The sequence below is a fragment of the Protopterus annectens genome, chromosome 8.part0, assembly GCF_019279795.1.
Source record: "Protopterus annectens isolate FY-2018-M chromosome 8.part0, PAN1.0, whole genome shotgun sequence".
Taxonomy (NCBI): Eukaryota; Metazoa; Chordata; order Ceratodontiformes; family Protopteridae; genus Protopterus; species Protopterus annectens.
Window position 1 is genome coordinate 668,893,062 of NC_056741.1, and position 12,363 is coordinate 668,905,424.

The following is a 12,363-nucleotide window of genomic DNA, read 5'->3' on the forward strand; positions in this document are numbered from 1 at the left end:
AGGACATAGCACCACATGACAGACTGATATTAATCCCTGGCCATACTACGGGATATGTACCTGAACAGTGCCATACATACACAGTGGTCCCACACCAATGAGGAGGAACCTCTACTGACCCTGGGAACTACTGCATCATATGCACAACTGGCCTTGTGTTCTAAGCTATGGAAGTGTTAAGTATGGGCAACATGTACAGCAATATTACATATGTTTATATTTCAGGACTATGTACACACAACCTATCTCATGGACATACCTATAGATATTGAACTATGATACATTTGGAGGTGTCACAGTATACACAGGATTAACCTGCTACTTTGCATTACCTGTGATTGTGGCAGCTGTTGCTGTACCACTGGTGCTTGTTGCTGCTTGCTCCTTGCTGCTTGCTGCTTGCTGCTTGCTGTTTGCTTCTTGCTGCTGCTTTTGCTGCTGGCTGTCCTTATATTTGTTTGATTTCTCTCTCTGTCTCTCTCTCTCTCTTTCTCTGTAGGTTTTGTGCAATGAATGTATTGCATGAGTGTAGTGTGGGTACTCAATGCTTTTGTAGGTATCTGCATAGGTCCATGTGATGGCCTCTGCACCAATTGTAAGGCAGCATTTGCTAATTGCATGCAGCCAGGTGTGTACTGATTGCATGTCTCACTGTGATTTCAGGACACTGCTATAAAAGGGTATGTGAGATAGGCGTTGCCCTTTCAGATTGTAGGGCGTGGACCATGCTGGTATGCTGTTGACAGTGTTCTGTGAGTGTGAAGGTTAGTACATCTCCCATGCTTCATGCTGTGTTGTAGATTCAGGTTGCTGCATTTCTCTTGCCTGTTCCCTGTAGTGAGTGTGTATGCATACTGACACCTACAACTATATGTCATATGTATTGCTATATATATATATATATATATATATATATCTGTGTACATATACATACTTTCATATATGTACATTAGCTGACATTATAGGGTACAAGCTAACTATTAGCAGGGCTGTTTCTGTTAACACTACACTAGTATGGGAATCCAGTAATTGGGACTATAAAAGTCTGCCTGACATGCTTTGGGTAGTAGACATACTATATTGCCTTTATCTTCATTCCTACTATTACATGTTCCACTTATTTAGCACTATATTCCTGTATGAGAGTCATGGCTTAGTGGTAGGTCATACAGACTAATGTTATGAAGAGACTGGCAGTGGGAATTTATTTTTCTTTGCAAACTTTCAAACTGAGTACAGGGCCTGTCAATCAAAGTGCTGAGGCCACCTTTAAGCAGTTAGAAGGGTAAGTAGGTCACACAGGGGTCAGGCTGTGTTGCAGATTCAGGTTGCTGCATTTATGTTCACTGTTTCCTGTAGTGACTGTGTATGGATACTGACACCTACAACTATATTTCATATGTATTTATATATATTTATATATATGTATGTGTAGATATACGTACCTTCATATATGTACATTACCTTACTTTATTATGTACAAGCTAACAAGTAGCAGGGTTGTTTCTGTTAACACTGAACTAGTATGGGAATCCAGTAATTTGGCCATTAAAACTCTGCCTGACATGCTTCAGATAGTACATCTCATATATTGCTTTTATACTGATTCCTACTATTACATGTTATATTTATTTTAGCACTGTGTTCTTGGAAGGCAGGCATGGCTTAGTGGTAGGTCATACAGACTAATATTACCAAGGTCCTGCGTTTGAGACTGACAGTGAGAATTTATTTTTATTTGCAAACTTTCAAACTGAGTACAGGACCTGTCAATCAAAGTGCCATAAAGGCACTTTTAAGCACTTTAAACCAGGTCTGCGCTTGTTTGTGCGGAGCTCACGCATGCGCACTGGCGGGGAGCTCTGCTAACACAAGCGCACACCCGCGCTAATTTCTTTGAAAGAAAAGAAAAAGGGGTGACAGGAAAGTGGTGAAAAAGGGGTCACAAAGAGGGTAAGACAGTAGGGAAACAAGCGTGGGATTTGCAGGAGGGATGTAGGTAAGGCCCATAGATGCCCATGTCTTTAGCAGCAACAGCTGTGCATTTCCATGTATTTTGGTGAGACATTGGAAACCTTTCACCCCTGAGAGAGGTGTCAGGACAACATTAATATTTGTTGTAGAGCCAATTGTAATTAACTGTTTCAATGTCAAGCAGACATGTGTGCGACATGGACAGCTATGTATGGGGCGTAATTTTTTGTGGGTACAGAGTGCCCTTTTTTTTCAGGTGAGAGTGGTATGTCAGGTGAAGGAAGTCGGTATAGCTGGGGAGGTAAGTTGGGTAGGTTAACAGACAAGACAGACAAGACGCATACAGGGGCGGTGTATGACACACGTGGGGGGGTTACACAATTGACGGGGACGGAGGTTGGGATATCCGAGATGCATGAGCCCACAGATGCAACAGTGGAACTGATATCCCCACCCATAGGCAGTTGCCACTGTTCCTTCACAGCCCAGGACGGGGCTGTGCTGGGGCTGTGTGCGGGCAACGGCCGGGGCCGTTAGCTGTGCCACATGAGCCTCGAGCTGGCGTAGGGGCCCAAGAACAGAGTCTTGGATCTCCCTTCGCACCACAGACCGGACACCTTGGAGGGTGAATGGATGAACCCCTCCGGCCACACTTGCAGAGGGGGGACAGGCCCCATCCCCTGCAGCGCTTCCACCCGAAGGTGGCACAGGGCCACCGGAGGGTCCGCCTGGGCACTAGTGCCAGGTGCAGTCGCCAGCTGAGGTGGGAGAGGTGGGTCCGCTGGGACCTGCCTTCCCAAGCTTTCTAGGTTTGTGAGTAGTTATGTTAGTTTGGGTTAGTGGCATTTTATTCCATTCAGATTAGTTGTAACAGCATGCATTGGTATTCCCATCAAACAAACACCCAGATATTAACACCATTGAACAAGGGGCATATCAATATCACATGCATTATTTGAACAGAAATACACAGTCAAACAACATGCAGGGTTGATTAATGGCAACAGGCCATCAAATTTGCAGGTATGAACAGGGCACATGCATGAACAGACATGCATATATTTTTGAAACGGACAAATATCCATGATTAATGAAATGTTCACATACCATTATTTAGTGGGTGTTGTTATATGGAATTATAGGGTTGGGTGGAGATAGAAAGTGATGACACGTTCATATGTTACACATTGATTTACATTTGTAATAGGTACACAATTAAGTTGAGGCTGATGTTTCAAAATAATTTTTATTTGACTGTCATGCTACACCTGTTACAAATACATCACTATCCTACTTATTTTGAATCTGATCAGATACATCATCCTGCTACACTTTGATGACAGGACAGGGGACAACTATGGATGTTTAGTCTGTCAGATAATCATTCATTCTATCTGCAAATTGTTTACTGTGATCACCATATACAGAATTTGGCCTAGACATTCCAGATTCTGACACACTGAAATCAGTTTGGGATATTAAGTTGTACTTCCCACATGCATTTAGTTCTGTAGAAACACACTGGGGCTAATATATTCAGGGGTTATTACTACTTTATTTATTCATACATGACCCTTTCTGTCATTCTCACACATCCTGCAACTTCACAGTTCAGGTTGGTACTTCTAGGCTTTGTTCACATGTTAGACTGGTGGTGATTCAAACACTTTCCAACAGCCTCACTTCTGTCATGATTCGGCATTTCAACAGGGGATATATCTCACATATGACTACCTCAGATTCTGAAGCTGTACTCTTGAGACTACTGCAGGTTACACTATATTTAATTAATGGTGGGACATCTGTATTACAGCACTGTTTAATTCTATCAATTATATTTCCAGTTACACTTGCATACTGATGAACTTGTTGCAGCCATACCTGCAGACTTTCAATTCTTGCTTGCACATTATATTACTTTTAATCAATACACTGCAGTGTTCTGATACATGCTACAGTATAATATTTATTTACAAGTAATGGATGGGTTTACTAACCTGCATGGTGGCGCAGCCGCACCAGCCTACTGGCATACATCTCGCGGTTCGCAGAGCGGACACCTGCAGCTGTAATATGAAAGAAGTAATATTGGACTACACATCTCCATGGTATCAGCCAGTTGAAATCCTTACATACATAAGTAAAATGTAACTTACTCAGTAGTGGGGCATTGGGCATATCCCGGGCCTCCTGGATCCATTCGGTCAACTGGTCTTGCTTGCGTCGCTTCAGGTCCGCATGGTGGTGACGGACCTGCTCACCAGTGCGTGGAATGCCAGTAGCACTGGTCAGATCACGAGCCAACTGGTCCCATGCCTCTGCCCTATACGCTCCCCATGAGACCTGGCCCTGCATGAGTTGGGCCTCGTGATGATGGACAAGGAGCCAGACCATGTATCTGGACTCCTCAATGCCCCAACGCTGTGCTCGAAAGCAACGTCCCTCACCTACTCCACTTATTCTGACTGCAGGTCTGTTCTACAATCGTTTCTGCTGTGTATTCCCACCTATGGGGCTTATATATGCCGCTTTTCCCGCACATTTCTCTGATTGGCCATTTTGGAATTGTATCTACTTCACTGAAAATGCTTTATCATGCTCCATTCTGGATTTTATCCCATATATATGCTATTTCTGCATTTCTAGGTATTGCTGTCATGGCTTAGTGGTTTAGTACCTTGACTATAGTGCATGGTATCCTGGGGTCGAATCTGGCAACTGATTTTTGATTTTCCTGACAGAAATGAGTTGAGACCTGTCAATCAAACATGCCAAAAGCACTTTTAAGCACTTAAAAGCAGGTCTGCGCTCGTTTGCGCGGAGCTAACGCATGCGCACTGGCAGTTAGCTTGTGGGAGCGGCGCGCAAACGGTGTGCGCTGGGATAAACCTTAATTGGCTAGTGACACACATGTTCAGCTAAGCACAGCTAGTTGCAAACAGTTTCAGCCTGTTAAACCGGTGCTTAGCAATGGGCACGCAGTTTGCAGCTTTTTAAACACTACTCAGCTACGGGCAGTCTGTCTCACAGCAGCTTAGCTATCAGTACATTTCTGACTATTTTTATTATTGTGTTATTTCAAAATATATGCTCCATTTCATTCCATTTTACAAAAGGGAATACTTTTACATTTGTACAATACTGTCAGGGGGCTTTTTAGTGCTTATTTACAAAAAAAAAAAAGGTTGTTGTGGGGGGTCGAACCCTGCCTGCCTACTCTTAAGCCAGCAACTCTACCACTAAGCTATTTCTTCTTGGCTTACTTTGCATATTTAGTTCTCATATCATTTTCCACTGATTGCTAACTGCAGTTGCGCTAGTAGCACACCCGCGCACACGAGCGCACACAGTAACAAACATTTACGGGGTTTAAAAAAAATACAACAGTTTTTATTCTCATTTTATAGCCTCTGTTCACTTTGTACACTGATGGTCTGTGGGGGAATGTGTTGTGTAGTGTGTTTATTTACATTTCCATGGCCTCTCTCGTGGCTGTTTACATTCAGACATTCTACACTTACGGGGGCGTGTCCGCATACAGGGCTTAGCCTACGGACATGCCCCCTACTCTCTTACATGGACTGTGTAAGAGTTACAGTGTGATTCAGCATGCCTCATGCACCTCATGCATATGCATGACATGCTGACATCACACCGTTTAACTGCAGCCTCCGTGTAAGAGTTAACTCTTACACGGAGGCTTCCTGAATCCGGCCCATAATTTTTAAATTTTTTACTGGTATGCACAAACGCATTATAATTACAGTCTGTGTGCTAATTAAACATTTTATTGCAAAAAGATGGTTTGATAAATCCATAATCTCCTGGGAAAACTTTAAAGTAATCGCAATAAAAATTATATCTGCTCATAAATTGGTAACTAAAAACCCTAACAAAAGGTCATACTTTCAAGCTTACTGGAGTTACCTCTTAGACAGTCTCCTAAAAAACTAAACTGGAACCTATGCTTAATCTATACCGGAATTATAGATGAAGACCATTCTAAAAAAAAGGAAGAAGAAAAAAGAAAAAGAAAATGGGAGCAGGAAAAGAAAAAGAGATAATAAAGTGAAAAAGAGATGGACTTATTATTTATAATTACAAATAATGTGGCATCTATTTTGTAAATAGGTGTAGATAGTTTATAAGCTTTTTTCAATTAATGTTCTCCCTGTCTTAAATACTCTGAGTGTCATATTTACCATCAATATTTTTTTCTCTTTAAATGTTTAAAAAATGTGAATTACTAGACATCCATTTGGAGAACACCAATACACCAACACACTGGGAATTTTTATTGTCCCATATTTATAAAAGTAAATTTTCATCTTTTCAAGATACTATTAATGGGATATTGCTTGTTACTATACTAAGTGTTTATAATTATTCTAAATGTATATAGCTGAAGTTTTTATGTTTCATTTTTTTTATTTACTTTTTCCTTGTATTTTTCTTTTTTCAAAATATGCATCAATTCAATAAACATTAAATTATATAAAAAAGCTCTCCCATGGGGTAATCTGCACTCATTAAGCAAGTCTGTTTTAGTACTGATATAGTGATTCTTTTAAGGTTTTAAGGCAGAAGTCATATGCTGAACTACTGCAAGTTTATGGAATATGACTCATTAAGTGATGAATGCATTTTTTGGAAATGTTATTCCATATTGTACTGCTTACAGTTCAGATACAATTCATGATTGTCAGGTTGATTTGGGTATCATAAGTTTTATGAGTATAGCAAAGAAGTTGGAGATCACCAAATTCTATATATTACAATTTACATCCACATTTAACCTTGATTATATTCCATGCAAAAATACTTACCAGGTAGTACTTAGATGCAGCTTACATTCAACAGTAATTATAATCCGTCAGAAAATTAATTTGGTACTGCATGGATATCGTTTCATCTGTATCATTAGTTCTATCTTTATAAGAATCATAAGTACATAGGCTAAGGTTTGAGTTTGAAACAAAGAATCATGTATTTTGATGGAAGATGCATGTCACATTCCTTGCATGCCTGTCTATTACTCTGACTTCTAAATAAGTTGCAACTCCTACTTTACAAATTGCTTCTTTCTTTATTCTTCCAGAAAATCCAATATGCTTGAGTTGGTGGTAGCCCAGTTAGATGTAAAAGAACCCAGTAAAAAGAGTTCCTATGCCCCAGCAAAACTTCCCCTAGCAATATAAATACCACTTAAGGCCTATCATGAAAAGACGCCACTAGCTTTGTGATTCTAACTCAGTCAACAAAGGATACACAAAAATAAAATGTAACAGCCATCTTATATTTGCCTCATAGACTGGTGAATTTTCTCTTGGGGTTTGAGTCAAACACTTTTTCAGAAAGCATTCCAGTCATCCACTATCCTTACAGAAAAAAAATGTTGTTTTTATATTGCCCTTAATATTTTCACCTTGAATCTGTACATTACCTATTTTATTCATATGTATCTATTTTGAAAGTATGCAATAACTTGGGCACCAAGGGATTTCTAGACATGCCTGAAATGTACTAGTAATCTTTACAAGCAGCTTGAATTTACACTGAATTTTGTTTCCAATTATATTTCAAATGTTAATAAGGCAAATAATTTTAAAATAAAGAAATTATAATGTATGTGTTTTTGATGTTTTCGTTTCACTAAATACCCAAGATTTTTGTTATTGTGCCACAAAATTATGTCAATGTAAGAATCAATAACTTACATATACCCCAGAGTATTCTGGGTAATAAAAATCATTTTTATTTAAAAGAGCAGCTATTTACACACACTGTACATTTATTATTGCATTTTCTATTGTTGCACTTAGCATGAAAATATGATATAACATAAACAATCACAATGTCATGGTAGGGCCTACAGCTCTAAGAAAGTTTTCAGGAAACCATTCTTATCAACAAAATAAAATGCATCAAAACAAATGTTTTATTTCACAAATGTACACTTTAGCTTTGTATATAGTAAGTGGGTCACTGCCATCTCCAAGAGTTCGTTACTTATACTTACTTCAAAACATTAACTAAAACACTTCATGTGCTTCTATTTTGTTACTCTTTGCTTCCTTTTATCATGACTGTGCACATTAAGCTCTACTAGCCTGAGTTTATGTATGCTCTGGTGAAGAACATGTACCAGTCCTGCTGCCCTCCACTGAAAGCTCCTCTTTTAAGGTGTTTCTGTGTTGTCATAGTAACTTCTTATGTTCTGCAGATAATGGATTATCCTGTCTATGGCAGTGCTCCACCTGCCTCCTTTGCCTTCTTGTTACACTGCTTCCGGAACTCTTTATGAAACACCCCCCCCCCCCCAAAGTTTATTTCTGCTTTTGATGTTGCTGTTGCCACCACCCCAGCTTCATACTACTGCTTTCCAGATTTAAGGTTTTGCATTATTTGCAATGCTTTAAGCTGTCATATCTAAGAGCACTCCTCCACTATTGATAAAATCATTTGCATCGTTTCTGCAATTTATTGTGCAGCCACCCTGTTGCATGTTTTTTTTTTTTTTTTTACCAACAAAAAAAGGATGCTAACACATTTGCATCTTTCATCATTGTTACTTATGTAGGTCTTCAGGAGTGCATCGTCATTCAGACCACTTACCATGCCTTCTGTGTTTGTGAACTCAGTTTAAGTAGAACGTATTCTGCCTTTTTGTATTTTCATTGTGCTAGCTGTGTTACCCCATTTGTATGCTGTTGCTATTTGCTTCCCTATAATATTTACAAAATAACATGATCTGGTTTGAAATTTCACTTTCGGACACTTACAAATATTATGAAAATAATATTCACATTCATTAAAGAAAACTATGATCATTATTTTACTGCAATAACTGAAATTGTACAATTAAAAGCATTTGCAAGACAATTATAGGCAATGTACTTATCATGCCATTAATCTTTTCTTGGGTTATCAGTATAAGATACATTTTCAAATAAACTGCTTTCAGGCATATTAGGTTCATATTAGGTTCTTGTATACAAACTGTGGGTGAATGTTCCTATTTCAAATACACAAAATCATTAAACTGGTGGTTAGTAGGCTTCTGTTATAAGGATGGCATTTATGTTGCTTTTTATTTTTAGTTCTTAAAAATGATTTGACTGGGATTTCCAGCAAGATAGTATATTCCTTGCCGACCATGATCCTGCAAACAAAAGATACAGATTTTAAATTAACATACATAATGTAGCAAACAAAAATAAAAGTCATTCTGAATCAGTACTGTAGAATTCTAACACGGTTCCCTATTACAACTGCAAAACTCCACTTGCATGAATACGGAAACATCGACACATATTCAGAGAACCACGAAAACACCAAACATCCTGAAGTGCAAAATTCGAAATGTCGAATCGTCATAGATGGCCCTTCTCTGGTATAGCTCCTTAAGGTAAGTGTGCAATAGTTACGGACCTTAGGGTTAAGGTAAGTTCATACATAGTAATATATGCAAGCTTTACTGTAGGGTTAGAAGTAGGGTTTTGTTAAGTGTATGTATGTGGATTATTTATTTTGTTTGGGTATAGCTCCTTAACGGAAGTTTGCAATAGTTACAGACCTTAGGGTTAGGGTGTGGGTTAAGGTAAGTGCATACATCATAATATATGCAAGCTTTACTTTAGGATTAGAAGTAGGGTTTTGTTAATTGTATGTATGTGGATTATTTATTTTGTTTGGGTAGGTAGTACGTAGCGGGTGGTGAGGTTGGCCAACTATAATGATTCGACATTTTGAATTTTGCAGTTTAGACGTTCTGTGTTTTTGCGGTTCGCTCAATATGTGTCAATGTTTCTGTATTAGTGTAAGTGAGGTTTTGCGGTTGTAATATAGACCCTTCTAACACACACACATAAGCAGTATCCCCTCTCTTGATATAAGAGTATGCGTGTGTGTGTGTGTGTGTGTGTGTGTGTGTGTGTGTGTGTGTGTGTGTGTGTGTGTATACATATAAATATATGTATATATATATATATATATATATATATATATATATATATATATATGTATGAGTCTACTGTACTTCTTCGAAGAAACACTTCTTCGAAAAAGAACAGTAAACCCACATTTGCACGAAAGTGCACTTAAGCAAAGAACAGTTCAACAAACCGTTAAGGAACACCAAAACAATGTTTTTGCAGGGGCGAAGCCCCCCTGCACCCCCCCCCTTATATATACCAACTCTGAGATCGCACTACAGTGGGGAAACAGGTAAATTCTCTTTTCCCTACTGTAGAGTGCTTCAGCACCTCAGTGTTCCTTAACGGCTCGTTGAACTGTTCTTCGCGGAAGTGCACTTCCGGTTAAGTGCACTTTCGCGGAAGTGTGGGTCTACTTCTCTTTTTTGGAGAAGTGTTTCTTTGATAAAGAGAAGTAGACCCATATATATATATATATATATATATATATATATATATATATATATATGTGTGTGTGTGTGTGTGTGTGTGTGTGTGTACATGGATCTACTCAGTATCATCGAACCTTCCACATGTCAACATCACTAACATCCTGCCATGCATGCTCCAAGGCTAATCCTCGGAACATTCAAATAAAAAAAAACAATGTTTTTTTTTTGTTCGTTTGTTTTGTTTTTTGTTTTTTTGTTTTTTTTTCTAGTGCAATCACCTGTGTACCTCCCATGTGGGAAGCTATGCCACCTATACCCGCTGCTAATTATATGTAACTCTGAGATTGCATAATCCCCATGTGACAGACATATTCCCCTCCCCAAGGACTGAAAATCTTGCACATCTGTTGACCATCTGTATTGTCAACCAAAGTGTGTTAAAAATACAGAAATTGATTTAAGCTCAAATCAAGATATATATATATATATATATATATATATATATATATATATATATACACATCAGTACTATGTGTGTGATATATATATATATATATATATATATATATATATATATATATATATATATATTATAGTGTAATATATAAAGATATACATATAGATGTAATTACATTTTTTTACATTGTTGATGACCTTTCGACATAAAATATGTTGTGAAACTTAATACATGATCACTTTCATCTAAAAAAGAAAAGTAGTGCAGTGCAGTCTGAGTGCTTTGGTGATGACTCTTTTATACTTTGTGCGAAATGTCACTTTATTGAGTTCCCCAAGGTGACTCACTTTTTGTATACTTTGAAGTAATTTATTATAAAGTTCATTGCTGATGGGTTTGAAAATTTATTGTTGTAATTACAGGTTGAACAGTCAGGCTTTATGAGCTAAATAGCCCTATAATTAAAATGCAGACATCATGTAGGAAGCAGGCTTATAATGCAGTTAAATTGCATTATCGTCTTGTTTCTGTATCTGACACACAGTAGGATATGATTTTATTTTTATTTATTTTATTTTACATTTGTTGACTGGGCTAGTCCAACTGGATACGTGTCCATTTTCAGTGGAGGCCCGGGGAGAAAAGCTCCAAACAAAAACATACAAAAATATATATACTAAAGGTAACATACAAACTACTTGTAAAAAACAAAATATACTTAAAAATATAAAAACATCTGATGCTAAGATTTGGAGAGACATTAATATAGTGCAATGCATCTTCAGTTTAATATAGTATACAAAAAGAAATAAGAGTACAGTATCTGGTAGGAACTGAACCTGGTAAGTAGTACTAATTAGTATTTAGATGTGACGGAAAAGGGTTAAGTGGGCATCAGATAGATCAGAGAATAACAGCTAGGCAGGGTTAGTACATGAACATAACCAATGGTTGGAGAAGAAAAGTTTTAGATTATTTTTAAATAGTGGGAGAGAGGTTAGGGTTGTAAGGTCTTGTGGTAGTTGATTCCATATTTTACCAACATAGTTAGAGAATATGGAGTCACCTGCTAAGTTCTTGGATACGGAAGTGTGAATCAACATTTTGTTAGCAGAGCGAAGATTTTTCAAGTTGTAATAAGGTTTTATGAGGGAAGAGAGAATAGGGATATTATTGGGTTGGTATAGGGCTTTATGGGCAATTATTAGTTGGTTAAAATGTAATAAGTGTGGTAATTCAAGCCACTCAAGTTGTTTTAGGTTCAGACAGTGATGAGTCCTGTAAGGTGTATTTGTAGCAAATCTGGCGATGTTGTTATAAGCTCTGGCTAGTTTGTTAAGATTGTTTGTAGAAAGATTGCTGTATATTGGGGAAGCATATAATAGGGTGGAAATTAAGTGGGTTCTAGCTATTGAGGTTCTGGCAACTGGTGTCAAGAAGGGTTTTATTCTATATAGGGATCCACGTTTTTTATTAGTCAGTTTTATTGTATTGTTTATGTGAGTGTCAAACTTTAATTGATTGTCAATTGTGATTCCTAGGAGTTTGGTGGTGGGGTCTGGAGAGA

General features: G+C 37.9%; 1 protein-coding gene across 1 annotated transcript in view; it reads right to left on the minus strand.

Annotated features, from left to right (window-relative positions):
• Positions 1 to 7,714: 7,714 nt before the first annotated feature.
• Positions 7,715 to 12,363, minus strand: part of LOC122808043 — a 272,522-nt gene continuing 267,873 nt past the window's right edge. The window contains exon 9 of the mRNA XM_044079030.1: positions 7,715 to 9,136. Coding sequence (XP_043934965.1) covers positions 9,071 to 9,136 — 66 coding nt within the window. The 3' untranslated portion in view covers positions 7,715 to 9,070. The remainder of the gene's footprint in view (positions 9,137 to 12,363) is intronic.